Here is a 27,303-nt window from a genome sequence, read left to right on the forward strand (position 1 = left end):
TTTTATATAACAGCATATAGCAGGAAATCCCTAGAGTTAGAGCGACAGACTCTATGGTTCTTCTCTTCTATTAAAATAAGAAACCGCTCCAGGATTCTGAATTTAGCAGCTGTTTGCATATGTGTCTCATGCCACACTCATAAAGATTTTTAATGCGCAATAACATAATATATACCTCATGCCTTCTGTGGCTGGATGCATTATTTATAATTAACTAACTTCGTACCATCTTCATGTGTGGAAGGAGTAATAATTGGAGCTATCCATTTTTAGTTCACAGGAAGCAGGACGCTCTTCATTTTTCACAGAACTATTTACTTACCACCCTTTCTTGCCAATGATTTGAAATGGTCAGCTGTAGCTCCTGTTTAGTTTCAACAGACTCACAACTGGGAGACGATGCCAGTTCAAAGTGAATTAACCTGAAAGTTCATCTAGAAATGCCGAAAGGCCTGCTGCACCCCACAGCTTAGGTGCAGACACTCAGGTTAGACCTGAAAGTCATAATGTCTGAACCGGAATGCATTCATCTGTAAAGTGAAAATGATCATACTGATGTTAAATCTGAAAAGAAAAAGCAAAGGCTTGGATGGAAGTTAAAATATTCCCCTGGCAGATGTTAGTGTTTGTAATAGTTCTCCATGGTTCACTTTGCCCTGGGTCATGAGGCACTTTGGATTCACAGAATAAAAGAATCCCATCCACACATTTTGTTCTTAGAAACGGTCTGCATATTTACTCACTGTATTTACTAACACAGATTCCTAGTCACTTTCTAAAGCTCCTCTTTGCAGAAACTTATAACAGTCTTTGCATCTGGGTAAAGACTCCTCTTTCCTCCAGCTCTACTTTCTCCTGTAAGGGAGGCTAGAAGCCAGGGGTCATCTTTCTCCATCGTGGATCATATACGAGGACAGTCCCGATGTTTACAGGAAGTTCTGTTTCTAGAGGTTGGAGGAGGATCCTCGTTTCAGAATGAATCTTAGTGGATGAGATGAGGCTCTACGTGAGCCCAACTGTTGACACTTCAACTCATTTCAAACACAGGTACAGTCATTATGAGAGGGGCTGAGTGACTGACCATGACCTGAAAGAGCTTTGAGGAGAGCACAGTAGTCAGCCAGGGAAAATATGACACATAAAACAAATGGTCTGAGGCTGAATATATTTACAGATAAAAACTATAGCGTGGTTAGGGAAAAACCTAGGGTGTATTTACAGAAGAATTTAAGCATCTGAGCTGGGACAAGTATAATGAGAGAACTTCAACAGTCAGAAAAACTTTCAACCAGTAAATTGGAGTGTCGGGGGCAGAGAATACTGTGCAGGAAGGAGCTGGATAAGCACAGTTACAGAAGCAGCAGGCAGAAAGCAAGATTGGCCATTTGGACAGAGGTAGGAGATCCAACCAGTCCATTCTGAAGGAGATCAGCCCTGGGATTTCTTTGGAGGGAATGATGCTGAAGCTGAAACTCCAGTAATTTGGCCACCTCATGCAAAAAGCTGACTCATTGGAAAAGACTCTGATGCTGGGAGGGGTTGGGGGCAGGAGGAGAAGGGGACGACACAGGATGAGATGGCTGGATGGCATCACTGACTCGATGGATGTGAGTGTGAGTGAACTCCGGGAGTTGGTGATGGACAGGGAGGCCTGGGGTGCTGTGATTCATGGGGTGGCAAAGAGTCGGACATGACTGAGTGACTGAACTGAACTGAACTGAGGGTTCCCAAGGGGATCAAATAGAAGATTGACTGTGAGGAAGAGGCCATATTTCACACCCAGGGTAAATTATTTTGAAATGTATTCTGCCAGCAACGGTCTACTCTGGTTTTACCAGGAAGTGATCAGAGCAATTATTTTTTAATAGACATATGTGTCCCTTTCTACCAAAATGGAATGGAGTAGGAGGAAACTGAAGGCATCACCAATCCCCAACGGGGTTGAGTTTGTTTATCTGTGACAACTGGTATTTCACTATATTAGACGGCAGGCTCAGGTTGACTCTTGGCCAAGCATAATCTCAGATGTTAGTGAGAGGTTCCATATGTCCAGTACCACAGGAATTACAGCTGCTCGACGATTTCCAAAGTCTGGAATTGCACACACGTGTCACAGTAACTGAGCCACACAGTCTTTCCTGCCTGCGGGTCTTTACTGAACTGCAGCTTCCATTTCTCGAATAAGAAAGAGGTTCCTTCCACCTGTTTGTCACATACCTTTCCATATTTACACTGCCAGAGAAATTATTGCAATCAATAAGGCTGATTAGTCTTTTTTGTCTTCCCCTGATCTTTAGCATCTGTGCTCCTAAAGTCAGTCTTGTATTAACACGGTATATTGATTTTGCATTTCTAAATGACAGCCCGGTTGCCGAACATTCCTCTCTTCAGCCCTTGCTCTTCCTGAAGGCTGATCCCAGACTCCCACGGCGTCACCCCGCCCATCCCCACGTTCCCCATCATTCGTAATCCGGCCTAGAACCTCCTCTATCTTTCTCTCACTCCTAGCCCTGTGAGGTCGGCCCTCTCCCCACAACCAAAGGGGTAACAGCAGCGGGACTCGACCGGCAGGGAGAGGTCCTCGGACCCTAGCACTCCCAAGTCCCTCCCTCCCTCTTCCTCCGGCTCCGCCGCTCCGGGAGCGCGCGCCGCCGCGGAAGCTGGGAACACGCGCACTCGGAAGGCCCTAGGGTTCAGATGCCGGGAGCGGTCGGCCCCGCCCTCGGCCCCGCCCTTATCTCCTTCCAGCCCCGCCCCCGATCCGTCTCCGGCGTAGCCTGTGCTCACGCTTCCCCGCCCGAGGCTCCGCCCCGCCCACCGCCGGCCTCGCCCTCCCAGGATTCGAGGCCCCGCCCATGCCCCGCCCCCGGCCGTTCCCGCCCCGCCCCCGGCCCGCGTCGCCGTCTCTCGCCCTCCCCGGGCCGCGCGGCCGGAGCTGGCACTGAGCACCGGCGGCCGCTGCAGCCTCGCGTTCTGGGCACGACAGCGCCCCGCCGGACACGGCGTCCCCGAGAGCGCCCGGCGCGCGCGGATCTGCCTTCCGCGGCCCCGGGCTGCCCGGGGGCGTCCGGCGCTCCCCGAGGGCGGGCGTGTCCCCGCGGCGCCGGGCGGGGCACGGGCGCGGGGCCTCAGCCTGTTGGAGCGCCGGGGGCGCCGGACTCGGGGGCTTCGGGAGCCCTGCAGGGGCCGGGCCGCCCGAGTCCCACGCAGAGCAGTGTTTTCCAACTCTCCGCCTGTGTCTAATCGGGCCCACCACCACCCGGAGACACCCCGTCCAGATCTGCCGAGGTAAGCGGACTTGGCTATTGAGGGGTCTCTTGTCCTCAGACCACTGCCAGGGGTCGGGGATGGGGAGCGGAGGATGGAGCTGGCATGTTCGTAGGAAACGAATCACAAAATGCAACAGGCGGAGCGGAGCAGGAAACTCCTAGCGTTCATGTTTCCCACAGAGAGGAGACTTGTCCAAGACTGAAACTTGGTGAGGTTCTTCGGAACCCAGACGGGCAGCCGCGAAGCTGCTCCTTGAGTCCGGGTTTGGGTCTGAGCTCCCTCTGGTGGCTTCTTGTAAGGATGGAAAACCAGGCTTTTCGGGAGGGAGACTGGAGCAGAACCGGCGTTCTTCGCTCCCACATATTGTCACGATTTCTCCTTAGACAAAAGTGACTGCGCTTAGTATTATAGTTCCTCTGGCAAAGACACCTTGAGCCCTTGAAAGCTAAACACTCATCGAGAATCATAAAATGTCCTTTCAACTTTGGGTTTTTTGTCTCTGAGTCTTCCGTGATCAAAACAAGAATGACAGCGGTACTCAATCTTCTCTTGACTGTATTTGAGTAAAAACATTTTAAATTACGAAAGCAAGCCACCGTTAAAATAAATACTCTTGGCAAAGTTACATCTTGTAGCCGCTTGTCTTCTACCACCATTGTTATCCTAATATGTGCCTTGAAAAGTATGAGAAAAGGAATCATTTCGTGTAATTTCAATTGTGTTAAAAAACAGATCTTATTGTCATTCCAAAATTTCTATCAGGAGATGGTAGAACGTTTAAATCTTCCATTTATGTCCCAGCATACCTGTAGCCTCAGAGAATTTGTTTTGTTTTGTCCCCCAGAACAAAATTTCTGTTTTGTTTTTCCAGTGTCATGAAAAAGGAACGGAAAAGAGACGTCACTGTTGGTGAAAGGGGAGTTTTCTTTCCCAGTTGGTGGTTACTTCATGATTGGAAAAGAAGTACCTAGGTGGTTGCAAAGATTAGATTTTCATAGTTGTACAGATGAAGCTGATAAAAGAAGATGAGAATGTGCTTTCTCAGATGGGTCATAATAGGCTGATGAGTAAGTAAGCCTGGACAAGACAGATTGGAAATGAGGGCAGGAGTCCGGAGTGTTTTAAAACCAAGTAGGACTTTGAACACTTGCTGAGGATGTTTTTCTCCCAAAAATGGAGGAAGAAAAAAAAATTCTCACAGCCAGAAGTGTAAAAAGCTGAGTGGAGTAACAACCCAGTCTGCTCCAAGGATTTCAGTACTTCATCAACTTCTTTGAGACCACACAGACAAAGGCATCAAAGCTGTATGATGATCTTATCACCAATGATGGTATCCTGTGCCAAGAATGACTTCTTAGTTTGGATTTTGGAGTGCTTTTTTTTTTTTTCTTTTCTTAATTTACAATGTGGGGTTTTTGACTCTCCATGTTAGGTAGATTTCTGTCACAGAAGTAACTTTTGAATTCATAGTATTCTTGACTGTCTCCACTCCTGTTTGCTGTGTGACATGGTAAAATCAGAGGCTTTAACATTCCTTGAAGTTTTATTGGAAGCAACACTGCATCAGGGAGGCAGATTCACAGTGTAAGTTTTCTCTCTTTGGCAACTGTACTTTGAGCCGAATGTCAGCAGGATTTCACAGCACATACAATTTACAGTCTTTGTTTTATCAAGGCCTTAAATGTATGTTTTATACTCAGCAGATGGGAAGCACATTGAGCACTACATTTGACATGTATGCTTGAGGAAAGGAGCTCCCCGATGGATCATGGCGTTAATGTTTACAGGACATTGCTTATTTTTAGTATTAGTGATGTTTGCTTTCTCTACTTTGGAGGAATCTGTGAGCAATTACTCTGACTGGGCAGTTTTCACAGATGACATAGATCCATTTAAGATACAGAGAGTGCAAGATGTCAGAGCCAATCAAAAACTGAAGAAGAGTATGCTTCATCCACGTTTGTATTTTGATGCTGGAGAGATCCAAGCAATGAGACAGAAGTCTCGCACAACCCATTTGCACCTTTTTAGAGCAATCAGAAGTGCGGTGACTGCTATGCTGTCAAACCCGACATACTACCTACCTCCGCCCAAGCATGCTGATTTTGCTGCCAAGTGGAATGAAATCTATGGTAACAATCTGCCTCCTTTAGCCCTGTACTGTTTGCTGTGCCCGGAAGACAAAGTTGCCTTTGAATTTGCCTTGGAATACATGGACAGGATGGTGGGCTACAAAGACTGGCTGGTGGAGAATGCACCAGGGGATGAGGTTCCAGTTGGCCATTCCCTAACAGGTTTTGCCACTGCCTTTGACTTTTTATATAACTTATTAGATGGTCGTCGGAGACAAAAATACCTAGAAAAAATATGGGTTATTACTGAGGAAATGTATGAGTATTCTAAGGTCCGCTCTTGGGGCAAACAACTGCTTCACAACCACCAAGCTACTAACATGATAGCACTGCTGACCGGGGCTTTGGTGACTGGGGTAGATAAAGGGACTAAGGTAAATCTATGGAAACAGGTTGTAGTAGATGTGATGGAAAAGACGATGTTTCTGTTGAATCACATTGTCGATGGCTCTTTGGATGAAGGTGTGGCCTATGGAAGCTACACAGCTAAATCAGTCACACAGTATGTTTTTCTGGCCCAGCGCCACTTTAATATCAACAACTTGGATAACAACTGGTTAAAAATGCACTTTTGGTTTTATTATGCCACCCTTTTGCCAGGCTTCCAAAGGACCGTGGGGATAGCAGATTCCAATTATAACTGGTTTTATGGTCCTGAGAGCCAGTTAGTTTTTTTGGATAAGTTTGTCTTAAAGAATGGAGCTGGAAATTGGTTAGCTCAGCAAATCAGAAGGCACCGACCTAAAGATGGACCCATGGTCCCCTCCACTGCCCAGAGGTGGAGTACTCTTCACACTGAATACATCTGGTATGACCCCCAGCTCACCCCACAGCCTCCTGCAGAATATGGCACTGCAAAAATGCACCTGTTCCCTAACTGGGGTGTGGTCACTTATGGGGCCGGGTTGCCAAATACACAGACCAATACTTTTGTATCTTTTAAGTCTGGGAAGCTAGGAGGGCGTGCTGTGTATGACATAGTTCACTTCCAGCCATACTCCTGGATTGATGGGTGGAGGAGCTTCAACCCTGGACATGAACATCCGGATCAGAACTCATTTACCTTTGCCCCCAACGGGCAGGTGTTTGTTTCCGAAGCTCTCTATGGACCTAAGTTGAGCCACCTGAACAACGTACTGGTGTTTGCACCTTCACCCACGAGCCAGTGTAATAAGCCCTGGGAAGGTCAGCTGGGAGAATGTGCACAGTGGCTCAAGTGGACTGGCGAGGAGGTTGGTGATGCGGCCGGGGAAATCATTACTGCCTCTCAGCACGGGGACATGATATTTGTGAGTGGGGAAGCCGTGTCAGCTTACTCTTCAGCAATGAAGCTGAAAAGCGTGTATCGGGCTTTGCTTCTCTTAAACTCTCAGACTCTGCTAGTTGTCGATCATGTCGAGAAGCAAGAAGATTCCCCAATAAAATCTGTCAGTGCCTTCTTCCATAATCTGGATATTGATTTTAAGTACATCCCATATAGGTTCACAAACAAGTATAATGGCGCCTTGATGGACGTGTGGGATGCTCACTACAAGATGTTTTGGTTTGATCATCGTGGCAGTAGCCCTGTTGCTAGCATACAGGAAGCAGAGCAAGCCGCTGAATTTAAGAAACGGTGGACTCAGTTTGTCAATGTTACGTTTCAGATGGAATCTGCAATCACAAGAATCGCCTACGTCTTCTATGGGCCATATGTCAATGTTTCCAGCTGCAGATTTATTGATAATACCAAGTCCGGACTTCAGCTTTCTCTCAATGTCAATAACACCGACCATGTTGTTTCGATCGTGACTGACTACCAGAACTTGAAGACAAGGTTTGACTACCTGGGATTTGGCGGCTTTGCCACTGTGGCTGATCAGGCCCAAGTAACCCGCTTCGGTTTGGGCACTGAGGCAATAGTAAAGCCCATAAGACGTGATAGAGTTATTTTTCCTTTTGGATTTAAATTTAATGTAGCAGTTGGGTTGATTTTGTGCATCGGCCTGGTGATCTTAACTTTTCAGTGGCGGTTTTACCTTTCTTTTAGAAAGCTTATGCGGTGGATCCTCATCCTTGTTATTGCCTTGTGGTCCGTTGAGCTGCTGGACGTGTGGAGTGCTTGCACGCAGCCCATCTGTGCCAAGTGGGCGAGGCCGGAGACCGAGGTGAGCGGACAGGCACTGGCCCCGGGTGGCCAGCGCACAGACCTGCCGGACGTCGTCATTACCTCACTTCCTGGTTCCGGAGCCGAGATTCTCAAACAACTGTTCTTCAACAGTAGTGACTTCCTCTACATCCGGGTCCCCACAGCCTACATTGATATCCCAGAAACGGAATTGGAAATTGACTCCTTTGTGGACGCCTGTGAATGGAGGGCATCCGATGTCCACAGCGTGCGTTTCCGTTTACTCCGAGGCTGGTTGCAGTCCTTGGTCCGAGACACAAAACTCCATTTGCAGAACATCCATCTGCATGAATCCGGTAGGGGGAAACTGGCCCAGTATTTTACCATGAATAAAGACAAGAAAAGGAAGTTGAAAAGGAGAGAGTCTCTGGCAGAACAAAGAAGCAGAATGAAAGGCGCCTTTGACAGAGACGCTGAATACGTCCGGGCTCTGCGAAGACACCTGGTCCACTACCCCAGCGCGCGGCCGGTGCTCAGCCTGGGCAGCGGAAGCTGGACTTTAAAGCTGCATTTCTTTCATGAGGTGTTGGGAGCCTCCATGAAGGCCTTGTATGTGGTGAGGGACCCTCGGGCGTGGGTTTATTCCATGCTGTACAGTAGTAAACCTAGCCTTTACTCTTTGAAGAATGTACAGGAGCACCTAGCGAAGCTGTTTAAAACGGAGGGAGGTGCAGGCCATTGTACCTTGAACTCAGGCTATGCTGTGGAGTATGAATTGCTGCGGAAGGAACTGTTGGCATCCAGACCTCACCCAGTCTCGCTGTTGGCCCATGCGTGGCTGGCAAACACGGCCGCTGCCCTGAGGATAAATGCAGAGCTGCTGCCCACCAGCTACCAATTGATCAAGTTTGAAGATCTTGTGCTTTTCCCTCAGAATACCACGGAAAGGATTTTTGCCTTCCTTGGAATTCCTTTATCTCCTGCTACTTTAAACCAAATATTGTTTGCCACCTCCACGAACCTTTTCTATCTTCCCTACGAAGGGGAGATATCACCCGCTAATACTAACGTTTGGAAACGAAACTTGCCGAAGGATGAAGTTAAACTGATTGAGAACATCTGCTGGACGCTGATGGATCGTCTAGGATACCCAAAGTTTATGGACTGAATGCTGCAGGTCAGCAGAGATTTGCACTAATACTTTCCAACCCAATTTGTGGATATGAATTAGAAGTTTGTTTATTCTTGTACTGTGTGTGTTTGTGTGTGTGTTTGTGATCAATTCGTTACATGCAGAGAGAGATTATTTTAAAAATAAGCACCGTATTTGGCCTAGCAGGATTTATTTTTATGTCACCACTTTCCTTGTCTTTGTCTCTAAATTTTTTTCTGCTAAGATGTTTCTGCCACAGAGGTGTATGATGAAGTTATATTACCATGGTCAGGGGAGATAGGAGGATTATAAAGGTTTTTGTCTAACTCTCCGCTTCATCTGTAACTCAGCTGATCTAGCCCAGAACCTCATGCACTGCTGAAAGCCTGGCAGTTGATGTTTTACCCAAGCGCCTCTTGATTTCAAGATGAAATACAAAAAAGTTTCTTAGTTTTTTAGAAGGTGTCCCAACACATTTATCTTGCACGCCACACATACACACAAATCCTTTTACTGTGTAGAATGTTCACAGATATCACTGGGGAAATGGTGAAAGCTCCTATCGGAATTATCGGATCCCTTCTGGAAAATACAGATGGAAATACAGAATGGATTTTTTTACAGTGACCTGAAAATCCTCCTAAAAGTTTTTTACTTAGAAGTCATAAGGAATCAGTCTTGGGACAGTGGATGCCAAGGGCTGGTAGGGTATTTTAGGCCCTCTTGTCTCTTTAAAACCCTCTCATTCTTGCTTCCTTGAAACTGCAGCTGTTTACCATTACCTCTCCCACCCTGTCCTTTCTGCCACTGTCACGCAAGTCAGTAGTTACTAATGGCTAAACTCTGATATTTGTGGGGATTTTTCCCCCCCTGTCCTGATGATTAATTTTGTGTCAAAGCCTGAGACCACCTTAGAATCAGATTTATCCTTGTGGAATTATCATTGTATGAGTCAAAGCAGTGCTGCTGCTGCCAGTGTTTTTTTAGAGTGGAAACAGAATTGGAAAACTGCCTGACTTATCCTGCATCCCTTTGAATGAGTCTCCAGACTGCCGGTGTCTGCAGAAGTTGAAGGCTAACGGCAGATGATGTCAGAGGCATCTGTTTCCTTTACCATCTGCATCTTATTATAAATGTCATCGTCATAACACATGGTTCATTTTATTTTGGTAGACGCTGAAATCAAAATGCGATGCCATTAGAAACCAGTGAAGCAATTACAATGAACTGGATGAAAACCATGAGGCAGTGTGGGGACTTGATGCAAATCTCTGTCTCGACTACAGTCTTCTTCCTGATGTTTTAAACTGTAGTTTCACACCACCCCCCTTACCCTCCAGGCTCTAACACTTGGAATTCTGTCATTCTGACCTAGATAAAAGTGGCTCTTTCTCAGCAGTTTGTTGTTATGTCAAAATGTGCCTCCGGGGTGATCAAACTGTGGGTATGTTACATTCCAGCTGAAGCTAATCAGGCTGTCATTTTTCTTCCGTTACAGTAGGAAAACAGCTCTCTCCTACTCCCCCACCTCTACTTCCTGGTGTAGCTCTCCCTGCCCTCTCTCTACAACGTCAAAATGAATGAAAGTCCTGTTGTATTAATACAGGTTGAGAGGGCAACCAAAGACTCAAATCCACACTATTATTCTCAAGGAAGATTATTCTTCCTATCTCAGGGTTATCGTGATTCATGTAACATTTCTACATGGATGATAACACCATTTCCATTACTGGTCAGAGTCTCAGTGTCTGCTTTCAATTTCCAGGATGTGTGATCTTATGTCAAATAAAAAAGGTTTGGGGTTGAAAATAATATGAGGTTCGATCAAGGTAAGAATTACCAATGTGTGCAGATAGCGGCAGAGAACACAGATTCTGGACCACTGCCCTTCCTTTAACTTTGCACAGAAACATGCTCACAGGCAGAAGAGAGCCAGGCTGAGTATGTGCAGGGGTTGGGGGAGAGATGTGGAAAATGAAAAAGAGCAGTTCTGTGAATGAATATGGAAACAAGATGAGAATACATTATTAATAGATAAGGAAAGGGACGCACTTAAGGTGATCTTCACAGGGTATCTTTCACCGTGTAGCAAGGTCAGGGTGAATTTCCCTGTCTACTTCTGACCCAAGGGAAAGTTTGCTGGAGGAGAAGACTTATGTTCACAGGTTCTGTTTCTGAGGAATGTTACACGTAGGTGAAGGCTGGCCCAGCCATTGCATATGCAAGGACTTGTTCATGCTTGGGACCCATTTATGCCTTAACATCCCAATTATGATCTCAGAACACCTAGGTCATGTACTTCCAGAGTGTTATCCTAGGAAAAATGTGAGCTTACTTTTACTGCATTTTTACTCTGATCATCACAAAAATAATTAAAGCAACCCTGATGACTTTGAGACATTTTCAAAGGAAACACAAAAAGTTCTTTCCATAAAAACAATTCTTTCCTTCATTAATTTCCCCAAGCTTGGGCCCAATTGGAATAAAAGCATTTATTAAAATAATACTGTTTACATATTGAAACTCTGAAAGAATGAGTTAGTTTTGCTGACATAAAAAGTAACAAGTATGGTGGTAATGTTGATCTAGTTTTCAAAAGTTAGAAATGATGCAAATTACTCACTTCGGATGAGAGAGGCCATATCCATAGCTGAATTTACTTCAATGACAATTCCAGAAAAGAAGGAAATGGGAGAACCTGCTCAGTAGAAAGAAGAGAAGTCTATGATCACATTTAATCTATAAAAACCCAGAAAGGCATGAATTTTAGGTAGATGCACTTTAATACATACTGAGCCTAGAACCTGAGTATTAGATGTTTGATTAACTGGCTTTCTGGGCAAACAGAATAATTGGTACTATAAATGCCTGGCAGGAATGGGGTAATTATTTATGTCTAATTCCCAGGCATGGTATAGGGATCTGTCATAAATACATTCATATTTGAAGAGACGCTCTCCACACACTAGTTATGTTTCATTTTTTTTTTCCTTTTTGTAGAAACACCACCCCTTCTGTCTGCCATTGACTTGATTCACATCATTTTTCAGCAGAGTTTTTGGTGATTTGGTTTAGGATCATCATGGATGCTGTGTGAATTAATCACTAAGTCATGTGTGACTGTGACCCTGTGAACTAAAGCTCACCAGGCTCCTCTGTTGAAATTTTCCAAGCAAGGATACTGAAGTGGGTTGCCATTTCCTTCTCCTGGGTCTCTTCCCTACCCAGGGATCAAACCCAGGTCTCCTGCATTGCAGGCAGATGCTTTACCATCTGAGCTACTATATAAAGTCTATCTCATTCAGTCATCTATAAGTAAACATGGACAATGGTTTTAAAATCTGACATAACTCTGATCACAATTAGAAAAATGTCACTAATTTAGTGAAAAGTGTGAGTAGAAGATAGTATGTTACAACACCACTTACGGAGGTAAGGGAGCCTAGTATTCTAAGACACATCAAGGAATTTAACATACATATGTGGGCTATCTACTGCTTGTTTAAATATAGACCAAAATATGTCTAAAAATAGCACTAAGGCAATGTTTTCCATACTTGACTAGTATCATTATTTCCCTTCCTGTTGGCAGAAAAATTCAAAAAGCATTTTAAGAACTGGACTGGGTTTTTGTTTTTTATTTTTTATATTGCACGAAGAATGGAAGGAACTTAAAACAGATTCTCACATTCTCTAGCTAACTTGTAAATGCTTGAGCTGTAATTTATATGAGCTTATGTTGTGTTTAGTCCAAGTAACATGTTTAGTTCCATTTCCAAAGATAGGTTTGGAGAAGGCGTCCAAACCTTAGCCGGGTGTCTTGTTTTTGTTCTTCATTTTCATTTTTCTTTCACATCTATCCAGTTACACAGCAAAGAAAACCTGTACTGGAGACCATAGCCCAGTTTATTCGAACTATATGTATAACATGACTCCTCTGTTAATAAAAAGCTAAAAGCAACTCGGCTATGGTTGGGATAATTTGTAACAGCCCTCTTCTTTAGGTCTTTGGGTACCTGTGCTAGGATTTTGTCTGGAACTGAGAAGGCAGAGTTGGGAAATGCAGTCCCATATTTCAGCTACTAAACTTACACCCTTCAGTGATGGACAAGCCATGACTCCACTCTTGTAAGTTAATTTTAAGTCCTGCCTTCAGTCCATTTCACTCTTCTCTGTACTTTGTCCTAACTTAGTAAGTAGCAAGAACATCCGGGTACTGTATACCTGGGCTCCACAATTGCCCCTCCCATCATTGGTGGAATCTCCATTCGAGCAGGAGATCTGTGAAAGGAAGGTTGGTGCAGGTCCCTTGAGTCATTCCAATAGGTAGGTGGTGCACAGGATTGGCATAGTAGAGACTTCTGTTTTTTGTTTTTTGTTTTTCATTTTTTATTTTATTTATTTTTTTATTTTAGTTTTTTATTTTTTAAATTTTAATATCTTTAATTCTTACATGCGTTCCCAAACATGAACCCCCCTCCCATCTCCCTCCCCATAACATCTCTCTGGGTCATCCCCATGCACCAGCCCCAAGCATGCTGCATCCTGCGTCAGATATAGACCGGCGATTCAATTCTTACATGATAGTATACATGTTAGAATGTCATTCTCCCAAATCATCCCACCCTCTCCCTCTCCCTCTGAGTCCAAAGGTCCGTTATACACATCTGTGTCTCTTTCCCTGTCTTGCATACAGGGTCGTCATTGCCATCTTCCTAAATTCCATATATATGTGTTAGTATACTGTATTGGTGTTTTTCTTTCTGGCTTACTTCACTCTGTATAATCGGCTCCAGTTTCATCGATCTCATCAGAACTGATTCAAATGAATTCTTTGTATGGCTGAGTAATACTCCATTGTGTATATGTACCACAGCTTTCTTATCCATTCATCTGCTGATGGACATCTAGGTTGTTTCCATGTCCTGGCTATTATAAACAGTGCTGCGATGAACATTGGGGTACATGTGTCTCTTTCAATTCTGGTTTCCTCTGTGTGTATGCCCAGCAGGGGGATTGCTGGGTCATAAGGTAGTTCTATTTGCAATTTTTTAAGGAATCTCCACACTGTTCTCCATAGTGGCTGTACTAGTTTGCATTCCCACCAACAGTGTAGGAGGGTTCCCTTTTCTCCACACCCGAGACTTCTGTTTTTAAAGACAGAAGGATCCATCATAAATTAGTCTCTTAGTATGTGCTGCACAGAACCTTAAGGTTTTCATGTTCATCGTTACAATCTTCACAACAACTCACTGGTGTTGATTTTACAGATAAATCTGAAGCCTGTATTCTCTTTGCAGGAAATCTGTTTTTGTGAAGGCATTTGGAGCAGGCTTACAATTCAGTTAGCAATTCACAGTAGTTTTGGGGTATCTACCTCCAAGGTATTGATTTGCATGAGGGAAGAAGACAAAAATGAGTTGACTCTGTGCCTGCCCTGTGAAGAATTGGTGTTCTCTCCAGAGACTTCAGAGTCAGTAGGAATTCATCAAGAGGAGAGGAGAGGAAGGGCATGCCCGTAGCGATTACCGCCCGAGGAGAGGCACCGCAAAGTGTCAGCTGCTCTGCCTTAGAAATGGTGGTTATGAGAAAAAGGAGTAGTTTATGGAGCCTCGGTACATTTGGAGTGAGATCACCATCCATGCTTTTCCTAGTTAGATTTGATTCTATCGTCACAGGACGTCCCATCAGTAAGTAGTGAGAGGCACAAGCGGAACAAAACTGCTGACACTCACTCTCTCCCAATTCTCCCAAATTAATTGCCCCAACACATTTCTCACAAAGAAATGTGGTCCCTAACTGAACAGCAAGGGATGCTCTGAAGAGAAGGCTGTGTGAGTGTGGTCGGACTGGGATGCATGCAGATTGCTGCTGGTAATAGCAGTAATGGATAACTCAGGGTATCTCATCCGGGCTCCAGCTAGCCAGTAGCATCTCCTTTTCCTTCCCCTGCTTTCTCGGTGCCTCCAGATTCACGTTACCAGGCGGAGCTGACCCATCCTGAGAAGGCAGCTGTGAACAAAACCTATGGAGCTGACAGTCAATCAAATATATTTTAAAGTAATTCATTTGGGGGTGGGGGGAGGGGAAACCAAAAAACTGTTCTTATCCCTACTATGGAAATAGTAGAACGAAGGGAAGGAGGGAAGGAAGAAATGAAAAATGGAAGGAAGGAACTCTGAATCTAACTCTGAACACAAAGTAAGGTGCATAAGGAGAACTGTTCCTCTAACAATTAAGTTCATTATTGTATGCACGATTTAAGAATCTCTTTGAAATCTTATCGCTAAAACTTCAGAAGAAAGGATAGATTGTAATCTGAGCAAATCTTTTCTGTAGTACATTGCAGTTGCTCTTTCTCTCTTATTTCTTTAAACTATTTCTGTATTGCTGAGACTCTTGAGATGAAATGAATTTTTCCTTTCAAGGGTATTAACACTGGTGTTGAATTTCATCTAAGTGTCAGGTTTTACAGCTTCCTAGATAGTGTGGTGTTTTCCTATAAACTGTCTCCCTCGCTGTTTCCGAGCGAGGGGTATATACCATGATCCCAGTGATTTAAGGAAGCAGACATTCATACACATGGGGCATCCATGGTGCTCTTCATTCTTTTGGAAGTTAATTCAGCTCCCATCACCACCACTTTTCTCACTTCATGAGTAAGTGAACAACACAGAAATCTCTAATCCCTGCATTAAAATCTGACATCGCTCTATGGTCAATGCATAAGGCACTTCTTACCTATTCACTGCATAATGGAAATAATGCTCCCAAACTTTGTTCTACGACAATGAAAGATAACTGTCCAACTTTATTAGTGTTTAGTTATTGTTCTAAGGATTCATTTACTCCTTTGCCTTGTTCCAAAAGATTAATTTCGTTTTATATATTTGTTTATAAAGTTTCTGGGATTTTAAAATAAGGCTTTTAAAACTATGTTGGGCCTTTAACTTGATGCCTTAATGCCATATTCCACAAAACTTTGAAGGGAGATTTACAAGAACACAATACAACCAAGAAGTGATGAAATTGCTTCCATAAAACACCCATGAAAAGACAACTGCATATAAAGAGTGCAGTTAATAAAAGTTAACCCTACACAGTGAAAGAGGTGGGTTCTGCTCTTCATTTTTACTCCAGGCATTAACCTGGGTGTCCTGGCATTCAGTGTTAACTCGAGCACATCACACTCACAGTGGGCTTATGTGCACCAAGGAACTCGTGCTATTTTTCCTTAGATTGACCAAAATAAACTGAAATGTACATGCGTTCAGTTGTACTTTATCTTTTACTCAAAATTAACTATAAATTTTGAGTTTATAGTTACTGAACAAAACCCCCATTACTACAAGGTACTTGCTTTTATGCTCAGTCAGTCACTCAGTCGTGTCTGACTTTTTGCAACCCCACGGACTGTCACCTGTCAGGCTCCTCTGTCCATGGGATTCTCCAGGCAATACTGGAGTGGGTTACCATTTCCCTCTCCAGGATTTTCTTGTGCACCCACGTGAAAATCTAGCAGGATTCCATTATCGTATGAGGTGTAGGGTTTACTGTGTATAATCAACATATTGTACTCATGGGTTTTTCACAAGCTATGTTTATGCCTTTCTCCCATTTCCTTGGTTAATTTGAAGAGGGGGATTTCTATTAAGAATGTTATATTAACAACACTTTGTATATTATATGAACTTTGAAATTTGATAAAATTTGAATACAAATCCCTAGGTCAATAAATAATGACCAGCTGTGAGGTGTTGGGCAGTTTTCTTAATTTGAAATCATCATTTCCCCATCTGTAAAACTCCCCCAGAGTTGATGCAAGGATTAAATAAAGTCACATGTGAAAATTCATAGAATGATACTTGTTTCCTCTTTGCAATCACCTCCAATTCATTTTCTGTCAAACACATATGTAACAGAATACACCGTTTTCCCAAGAAGAAAATATTAAAATGTCCCCTATTTTACTATTTCATATATCAACTATTTTACTATTTCATATTTTACTATTTTACTATTTCATAAAATATTTTATGAAATATTTTACTATTTTACTATTTCATATATCAACTGAGTTGTAAAAACATGTAAAATCACAATTATGCAATTAATATACTAATTTGGAAATAATTTGGAGCATTTTTCATGCTCACATTTTAAGAAAAAAATCATTCAAATTTTCACGTGCTTCACTTACTTCAGTGCTTTATTTCTAGAGTCATGATTTGAGTTATTCCAAAGAATATTGTATTTCCTTCTGAATTTTATTAAGATAGAGACTCTTTTAAGTTTATGTTTAGTCACCCAGGTTTATCTGACTCTTTGGAACCCCATGGACTGTAGCCCACCAGGCTCCTCTGTCCGTGGGATTTTTCAGGCAAGAATACTGGAGGAGATTGCCATTTCCTCCTCCATGGAATCTTCCTAACCCAGAGACTGAATCTGCGTCTCTTGTGTCTCCTGCATTGCATCAGAATTATTTACCCGCTAAGCAATCAGAGAAGCCTATTGAATTTAAGTATGATGCTATTACTTGAAGTTTTATATCATGTTACAAGAGCTATTTGTATAATATTAATCATAATTTTATGTTCATACCTTCATTCAGTAGATACATTATTATGATCTTCTGTATTTTTCCTATTTTAATACTTCCATTTATTTTTTATAAAATATGCATAAAAGCTGGGAGTGTTGAAGACTATGTGTGAACATGACATTTACTCCACTGGCTATGATGGAATAAGTGAGGACCAACCTTGTGGCTCAGTGGTAGAGAATCTGCCTGCTAATGCAGGAGATGCAGGTTCAGTCCCTGGGTTAGGACAATCCCTTGGAGAAGGAAATGGCAATCCACTCCAACATTCTTGCCTGGAAAATCCCATGGACTGAGGAGCCTGGTTGGTCACAGCCCACAGGGTTGCAAGAGTCAGACACAACAGCAGCTAAACAACAACAATCTGAGGTAGCATATCCAAGTTACACGTCATGATTATATACCTTGACACTATGTAACAGATGATTTTGTGACTATAAAATGATCTCTTTATAGAACACAATGCACACATCCTTCACACACATTCTTTGGCTCAGGGTTAAGTTCTACAATATGTTATCATCTGCCTGGTGCTTTGTAAGTGTGGGTGTTTTTCTCTTCTGTGGCTGTAGATCCCAACCCAGGAGCAGTTCCAGAGCCTCCAGTCGGAACCTCAGCCTTCCAGCAAGGAGCCTGGGACAGCACACACTTCTGCCCAGGGAACGGGTGCCACACACCTACGATCACAGGGTTCTTCCCACTGAGGACAAGAATTCCTCTTCTGTGACTGGTTTTCCCTGGATACTGCCGTCCAAACCCTGGCTGAGGTTCACTGTATGCAAATCAGAAGACACTGTTTTGCTGAGCCTTGCGCATGTCAGGTCTGCTGCCCCCTACTTCTCCAACTGTAGGTATGATGGATAGGTTATGCTAATATGTGGATGCTGAAAAGATGTGCTGACCGTATCAGAAGCCGTCTTCTGTGACATTGATAAGTCTCTGTGACCAGAGCTGGGACTTAGAGTCAGAACCCCTATACTCATGCCCTACCATGTGGTACAGAGCGTATACCTCTGACCTACCGTTACTGTATCCTCCCACCCTTTCCAGTGACTCCAGAGGTAACAACTATCCTGAATTTTATGTTTACCATTCCTGTGCTCTTCTTGATAGCCCTACCACAGATGTCTCTATATTTATCAACACATTGTACATTTTTGCATGTTTTTATACATTATGTAAACCTAACATACTGCATATATTCTTACACAGCTTGCTTTTCTTCACTCAAAATTCTGTCTAATGCATGTTGCTGTTTGCAGGTGGAGAACACTTATTTCCAACATGGTGGGTTCCAATATAGACTACTGTCCAAACAGCATACTTTATGAATCTTTCATCTTGTTGGATTTGGGGAATATTTTTAATTTTTGTAATTTTAAACATTATACATAAAACTTTGTATATGCTATACAGTGCACATATGTTAATGCAAGAATTTTGTCATTGTGGTTTTTTTTTTTTTGTACCCAAAAATCTTCCTACCCAGCCCCACTCCAGCCTAGTGTATATATCGAGGGCACAACACACATCCTCAAGTATTCTTGATGCCAAATAATTATTTGCACAGATTGTTTGTACCAGTTGACACTCTAGCATTGTTGAAAAGCTTCTGTTGCTCCAAAGCTTCTCCTGTACTTGGCATTTTCATAGTTTTTTAAATATTTTTCTGTCTAGTGGGATAAAAGTGCAATGGCTTTTTGTTTTTTTTTTTCAGTTCTGTTAATAACATAGAACACGTGTGCAGAACATGCACTAGTGTACACACACACACAGTCGTCCTTATTTTTCCCATTTGTGTTTCTTCTTTTGTGAAAAGAAATCATGTTCCTGTCTTTTATCCATTTTTCCATGGCATTCATTTTTTCCTCATTGATTCATTGACATTTACTGTATATTAATAATACTAATCCTTTTTTGGTTATACTTGCTGTGAATAACTTCTTGGCTTATATTTTTATGATCTTTGTACTATGACTTTTATGATACATTTTGATATGCAGGTGTTCTTAATTTGAATGTAGACAAAATATGTTTACAAATAATTTTCTTTATTATTTATACTTTTTAACATCCTATCAAAGAATCTTAGTGTCTTGGCACTGAAAATGTTCTCCTCTATTTTCCTATCATGATCAATTGTTGTCAAACAATATTACCACACATGTAATGTCTTAGAACAGCACACATTCACGTCTCACAGGTTCTGCGTGTCGGGAAACCAAGCCTGGCTGAACTTGGTCATCTGCTCATACATGTGGCTGCAGTGACGTTGCTGGGACTTGGATCTCATCTGAGAAGCACCCACTTCCAAGCTCATGTGATTGTTGGCAAGACTGAATTCTTTGTGGGCTATTGGACTAAAAGCCTCAGTTCTTTTCTGCTTATTGGCAGGAGACCTTGAATCACTTACCATGTGAGCTTCTCCATTGGCAGTTAACTTCACGAAGTCAGGATGAGAGAGTCTATAGAGAAACTGCTAACATGCTATCATAATCGTAGAAGCGACACCCAGGCAGCTTTGGTTAGAAGCTAGTCAGAGGTCCCCTTACCCCTACACCCAGAGAAAAGGGCTTCCACAAGGACAGGACTACCAGGAGATGGACAGCTTATTTTGCCTTTTATATTTAAATATTTAATCTGCGTACTTAGTTGGTCAGTCATGTCCAACTCTTTGGGACCCCATGGACTGTAGCCCACCACGCAACTCTGTTCATGAAATTTCCTGGTATTTCCCAGGCAAGAATACTGGAGTGAGCTGCCATTTCCTTCTCCATTTAATATGCTTTACATTAATTGTTAAGTCCATTCTGAGTGTTTTTTTTTTTTCCCCTGTATGAATAACCTGCTGTCCTAGACTGAAAAGATTCAGTACCCTCTCCTTTCCACTAATCTTCAGTGCCATTTCTACTGCATATCAAGTCCTTATATTTTGTGTGAGCTATTTCTGAGTTCTCTACTGTACTCCACTGGCAAATTTGATTACCCGATGACAATACTGTACTGTCTTAATTACTGCAGTCTTTTTATTGGCCTTGAAATCTGGCAAGGCAAGTCTTTTTATTTTCTTTTTTCTATTTCTTAAGCCTTTGTTCTTCCATATGCATTTTAGAATTAGTTTGCATAGTTCCTCAAAGCAAGCAAACAAAGAACAATACATGTTATTGTAAATGCATTACATCAGTTTTGGGAGAATTGACCTCTTTAATTAATCCCAATTCATAAGCATGGCATATCTCTCCTTTTATATAACATTTGTTAATCCTTTGATAGATTTAAGTATGAGCACTTTATATATTACAGCGGATCATATTTATTTTTAATTATATGCCCTAATTGATGATAGTATGTAGAAAATACAGTTGACTTTTGTGTGTTTATATCAGGGAACTTACTAATTTAATAATTTACCTGTAAATTTTTGGAAATATATAAGATGATTTTGTAATCTGTAATTAATGGAATGCATTTCCTTCCTTTTAATTTTATAACTTTTTAATATTCTTACTGGATTTGTTAGGACGTCTTGTAAAGTACTGAGTGGATCTGGCAATGTGAATATTCCTGTACTGTTCCTAATGTGAATGGAGTAATTGTACGTTTCACCGCTGAGCAAATGAATGGATGCTGTGTGTATTTCATAGATTCCCTTTATCAGGATGCGGTACTCCCTTCTATTGCCAGTTGATAATTGCCTTTTTTCATCAATGCATGATGAGATTTATTCATGCTTTTGCTGTATTTATTGTGATAATCATATGTTTCTTTGCCCTAATCTGTTAATGCAATATATTTTGTGAAGATATTTTTTTCTTTTGAGATTAAACCAAATTTGGCTTGCTATGATGAAACCAGACTGGGAATGATTTATTATATTTGTTGCTGAATTGAGCTTGTTAATAATTAAGATGTTTATATCAACATTATCTTTCCTGGTAGCTCAGACAGTAAAGTATATCGACATTTGTAATTGTGATTTTCTCATGATATATTTGTCTAATTTTGAAGTCAACAAACTTGTCACACAAAGTAAGTTGAGAATGTTCTATTTTTATATTCTCTAGATGAGTTTGCATGGGATTGAAATGACCTAATACAAGAATGTTTGTTAGAACTCATTTGTAAAATTATCTGAGCATTCTGTTTTCTTTGTAGGAACACTTTATCTAAATATAAAATTTCATTTGGTGGTTATAGGGTTATTTTATTTACCTCATGAATTTATTTTGAAGCCCATTTTGGCAAATTATATTTTTAAGGAATCTATACTGTTCTTTTAATTTTTCACATTTATTGAGCTAAATTTACTCAAAATGCAAATTATCTAATTTGCATTTCTAATTATCCATCTCCCACACATGTATTTTCTCTCCCTAATACTGAGTATGTGTGCCTTATTTCTTGTTCTTGATGCTTTTTGGCTGGTGGATATTGACAATAATAGCCCATGTAGTTAAATTACCTTCTATATTGGTGGTGTTTTAGTCTCTAAGTCATGTCCAACTCCTTGCGACCCCGTGGACTGTAGCCCGCCAGTCTCCTCTGCCCATGGAATTCTCCAGGCAAAATACGGGAGCGGGTTACCATTTCCTTTTCCAAGGGATCTTCCAGACCCAAGGACTGAACCCTGGTCTCCTGCATCGGAGGAGATTCTTTACTGACTGAGCTACCAGGGAAGCCCTGTTTATCTTCTCTATTAGTAACATAAATTGAAGGTCCTTTACAATGACTAATTTTTAGCTTTTTTGTTCTTACCTAATATTTTATGTTTATTTGCTATTGCATAACCAGCTCCTAATCTTATGTATTTCCTTTATTTCTCTAACATCAGTTGTTTTTCTTTTTTAATCTTTAATTATATGCCCCGTTATTTTTTGTCAATGTCCACCAGCCAAAAACCACCATGAAGACACTGGATTTATTAAAGTAAGAGGGTTTTAAGTAGTACAGCTTTGCTCTGCCCTATATCAAAAAATGAACTAACAAAAACAGCATTAAAAAAAGGACCAATTAGAAAACAGGATTTTACCACAAACAAGTAAAGATTAAATATCTTTAATGTAGAAAAGATTTTACTTATATGTAAGCAAAACATGATTACAACTTTAAAAGAGACAGAAGTTAAAAGCAATAGAGCAGATAATCAGTTTCACTAATTCAAAGTACAAATACTATCACTTTCCTTTTCTTTTACAGTTTGTCTTTTGGCCTCCAAATTATTTCTACTTAAGGCCTTTCCTCCTAGTACTAAAAAAAAAAAAAAAAAAAAAAAACGGGAAAAAGTCTAAAATTCCTTGGGATTTAATCAAAACGTTTAGGACTACTTCCAAACATAAATCAAGAAAGAGCTTTAATCCCATGTGACCAATACTTTCCCTGTTTCTCACTGGTATAATGTATCACTGTAGATGGCTGGGCCTGTCCAATGCAACAAATGATGCTTTTCTACAGAGGCTAGAATCACATGCTTATATTGTTTCTGCAGAGTTCACATTAGTGATCCATGCACAAAAGACCAGTTCATTTTAATTCACCTCCCCCACTCCCTTTTTTTTCTTAATTTTATTCTTAAAAGCACAACCTACTGGACCACTGCTCTTGGGTCTAGAAAATTTGCCTATATTAGGTATGTATTGATATTATGCAGAAATCACTCCCACATCCCACACCATCCTTGCAAAAACCATTAGACATTTTTATAGAGACTGGATTACCAGCCTAAAATCCCCCCCGCCCCAGGGGAATGTTATTGCAGGTATTTTCTAGTCCTTTCTTGAACAAATAATTATTTTGAGGGCCATGCTGGACCAACTTTTAAGGGCTCTCTACTTCCAGATTTTGAAAAGAGGTATCAGTTACAGGTCATTTCACATTCACAAATGCCCTGGGCTCCTTCTGGAAAGAAATTGGCAATCACCAAGGAAACTGATTCAGATTATTTCAGGAAATAGAGATATAAGATGGCCAGAAAACCACCTAACCCAGTCCAGTGGGGAAGAAAATCGAAGGTGAATATCCAGCTTCCCCGTCATTGCCAGGGCACTTCCCAGGAGGCTCGCTCCAGTCTCACTTCATGGGGTCCCCAGAAGAATCTTAGGAGCTCAGTAGCTGGGGAAATGGAGAAGAAGGACGGGACTTAAGAGCAAGCAGTGTTCAAATCTCCGCGAACTGCACTCATGCTTCCAGCGGTACCTGAGTGGACAGTCTACCCAGTAGCTCTGCACATGTGCAAAACTGAACTAATCAGTGAAAATCAGTAACAGGAAAATCCATAAATACCTGGTTATTAAAGCGAGGTGAAGACACTCCTGAAAGACCCACTGGCCAAAGAAAAAATCGAAAGAGATATCAAAAAATATCTTGAGATAAACAAAGATGGAACACAATATATAAAAACTCATGGGGTGCAGCAAAAGTAGTTCTGTGAGGAAAGGATATTATATTAATAACTATAAGTGACTACATTAAGAAAACCGGTCTCAAATAAGCAACCCAATAGCATATTTCAAGGGGCTAGGAAAAGGAACAAAGTAAGCCTAAATTTAACAGAAGAAAGCAATAATAAAGATTAATATAGAAATAAATGAAATACAGAATAGAAAAACAATAGAAATGGTTAACAAAACTAAGTGTTCATTCTTCAAAAAGATAAACAAAATTGTTAAAAACTGTAGGATGGTTTACCAAGAAAAATAGAGAGAGGGCTTAAAAATAAAGGCAGAAGTAAAAAAGGAGGGAAATTAAAATTAATACCACATAAATACAAAGGCTCTTAAGATATTATGATAAACAATTATATACCAATAAACTGGACACCCTAGAAAAGTTAGATTTATTGCTAAAAACATGCATCCTGCTAAGACTGAATCCTGAAGAAATATAAATCTGAAAAGACCAATAATGAATAAGAAGATTGAGTCAGCAACAAAAAAATTAAATAGTAATAAGAACTGGAGAAAATAAATATTGGAGGAAGCATTAGTATCAATGTCACCTAGTTATAGTTATTTGATTACTTTAGAATATTTTCTTTGACCTGGGTACAGGAAAAGGCTTTCTAACTAAGACAATATTCTCATGCCTGAGTTCACTTTTGATTAAGGACCAAAGAAACCAAGATTGCTTCAACCCTCCCACAGATAGCAGCATTTAACTCTAGAGAAAATGTTTTTAAATAAATAATAAATACACACACACACACACAACTACTACAAGACACTGGAGAGTGATCTAAAAATTAGAAGAAATCTGAAAGAATTTCACTATTGGAAAAAGGAAGAGGCACTAGTGATTTTCTAATTTCACCGCTTGTAGCTTGAAGGCAGGCCTTGCCTGCAGCATAAACGGAGGCTAAAATGCCAACAGACTAGAAAATGCCATTTTCCTGTGAAAGAAGAAACTGGAGAAGGGGAGTGCCAGAGACTAGGGGCACAAACTCCATGCATAAACTCTACCTAACTATCTTGGAGTTTGTGCTCCATCATGTCCGACTCTTTGTGACCCATGGACTGTAGCCCAACAGGCTCCTCTGTCCATGGCATTTCCCAGGCAAGGATACTGGCTGGAGTGGGTTGCCATTTCTGCCTCTAGGGAATCTTCCTGATCCAGGACTCAAACCTGAGTCTCCTATGTGTCCTGCTTTGGCAGGTGAATTCTGCCTCTAAATACCTGGCCTATCCCTAAACCATGAGAGCTAAGGGCTAAGTCTTGGCTCACACATAAAGATAAAATAACCAATCTAAGATTCAATGTGTCAAAAATGAGAATTAAAACCATTAAATCAATAGTCTTTAGTAAGAGTTTATCATGCATCACTTCAGTTCAGTCACTCAGTCCTGTCCAATTCCTTGTGACTCCATGAACTGCAGCACACCAGGCTTCCCTGTCAATCACCAACTCCCTGACCTTACTCAAACTTGTCCATTGAGTCGGTGATGCCATCCAACTATCTCATCCTCTGTCTTCCCCTTCTCCTCCTGCCTTCAATCTTTCCCAGCATCAGGGTCTTTTCCAGTGAGTCATCTCTTCGCATCAGGTGGCCAAAGTATTTGAGTTTCAGCTTCAACATCAGTCCTTCCAACGAATATTCAGGACTGATTTTGTTTAGGATGGACTGATTGGATCTCCGTGCAGGCCAAGGGACTCTCAAGTGTCTTCTCCAACACCACAGTTCAAAAGCATCAATTCTTCGGTGCTCAGCTTTCTTTATAGTCCAACTCTCATGTCTGTACATGACTATTGGAAAAACCATAGCCTTGACTAGATGGACCATTGTTGGCAAAGTAATATCTCTGCTTTAAAATATGCTGTCTAGGTTGTCATAACTTTCCTTCCAAGGAGTAACTGTCTTTTAATTTCATGACTGCAATCACCACCTGCAGTGATTTTGGAGCCTCAGAAAATAAAGTCTCTCACTGTTTCCACTGTTTCCCCATTATTTGTCATGAAGTGATGGGACCAGATGCCATGATCTTTGCTTTCTGAATGTTGAGCTTTAACTTTTTCACTCTTCAACTTTTTCACTCTCCTCCTTCACTTTCATCAAGAGGCTCTTTAGTTCTTTGCTTTTTGCCATAAGAGTGGTGTCATCTGTATATCTGAGGTTATTGATATTTTTCCCAGAAATCTTGATTCCAGCTTGTGCTTCCTCCAGCCCAGCATTTCTCATGATGTCCTCTGCATATAAGTTAAATAAGCAGGGTGACAATATACAGCCTTGACATACTCCTTTTCCTATTTGGAACCAGTCTTTTGTTCCATGACCAGTTCTAACTGTTGCTTCCTGACCTGCATACAGATTTCTCAAGAGGCAAGTCAGATGGTCTGGTATTCTGATATCTTTCAGAACTGTCCACAGTTTATTGTGATCCACACAGTGAAAGGCTTTGGCATAGTCAATGAAGCAGAAATAGATGTTATTTTCTGGAACTCTCTTGCTTTTCTGATGACCCAGAGAATGTTGGCAATTTGATCTCTGGTTCCTCTCCCTTTTCTAAATCCAGCTTGAACATCTGGAAGTTCATAATTCATGTATTGTTGAAGCTTGGCATGGAGAATTTTGAGCGTTACTTATATTATCATGCATATATGTTTGCAAACCAGGAGCTTTCAAAAGGGTCTTCTTTAAGTTACAAAGATGACTTACAAAGCAAAAACAATGTTTACCCTTTGGAGAGATTACAATGGGGGTTTCTGGTTGGCAAGGGATTGCTTTAAAGTGATTACTTCATACTTTTTTTAGGAAGATGACATAAGTTTATTTTATGATTATCAGATGCATTTGCAAGAAATAATCTAAGCTTTTTCTTTTGTGCTTATGAAATAGACTTAGTTTTGCTTATACAACTTAAATGGTTTTGTCTTCTCAGGAAATTCTCAAGTCTGGTCTTCATTTTGCTTTTAATTTTAATACCTGCTACTCAAAAGACTGAGTTTTCATTTTGAGAACAATTGAACTAGTTGCCTATTAAAACCAAAACAAAATGAAAATGTCTCTTTAGGGTAAAATAACAGAATCCAAATTCTCCAACAAAATGCTTTTCGTAGCACACAAGACACAGTGTAAAATCATACAACATATAAAGAAACAGAGAAATGTGACCTATATTTGCAATCAAAGACAATTTTTTGAGACTGACTCCTAGAAGACACAGATTTTTGAATTAACAGACTGAGATTTTAAAGCAGCTGTTATGACCATGCTTTCTGGCATAAAGGAAGCTTAATTTGCAATAGCTGAAAAAAAGACTATTTCCATTGAGAAATATAAAATAAGAAGGAAACTTCCATAGCTAAAAAGCACAATATTTGAAATCTTTAAAAAAACAATAAACATGTTTGATGGTGATACAGCAAAATGGAGATAGCAAACGCCATGAGCCTGACAGATCCATAGAAATTATTTAAAGACTAAAGAAGATATTAGTAATATTTGGAAGCAATAACATACATATATTTGGAGTCCTATAGAGAAAAAATAAGACTAAATATATTCAAAGAACAACAACTGACATATCCTCAAATTTGTGGAAAGATGCAAATT

General features: G+C 41.1%; 1 protein-coding gene across 2 annotated transcripts; it reads left to right on the top strand.

The window, feature by feature from the left end:
- The first annotated feature begins 2,940 nt into the window (after positions 1 to 2,940).
- Positions 2,941 to 21,112, top strand: DSEL (dermatan sulfate epimerase like). 2 transcript variants are annotated; one of them, XM_004020404.6, is made up of 3 exons: positions 2,941 to 3,288; positions 4,142 to 8,686; positions 17,834 to 21,112. In XM_004020404.6, the coding sequence occupies exon 2, from the start codon at positions 5,039 to 5,041 to the stop codon at positions 8,675 to 8,677; it is 3,639 nt and encodes a 1,212-aa protein (XP_004020453.1). In that variant the 5' UTR covers positions 2,941 to 3,288; positions 4,142 to 5,038; the 3' UTR covers positions 8,678 to 8,686; positions 17,834 to 21,112. The 2 variants fall into 2 exon arrangements, with proteins under 2 accessions (XP_004020453.1, XP_011958692.1); XM_012103302.5 differs by lacking the exon at positions 17,834 to 21,112 and having other exon boundaries at positions 4,142 to 16,516.
- The last annotated feature ends 6,191 nt before the right edge of the window (positions 21,113 to 27,303 follow it).

The sequence above is a fragment of the Ovis aries genome, chromosome 23 (assembly GCF_016772045.2).
Source record: "Ovis aries strain OAR_USU_Benz2616 breed Rambouillet chromosome 23, ARS-UI_Ramb_v3.0, whole genome shotgun sequence".
In the NCBI taxonomy this organism is placed as follows: domain Eukaryota; kingdom Metazoa; phylum Chordata; class Mammalia; order Artiodactyla; family Bovidae; genus Ovis; species Ovis aries.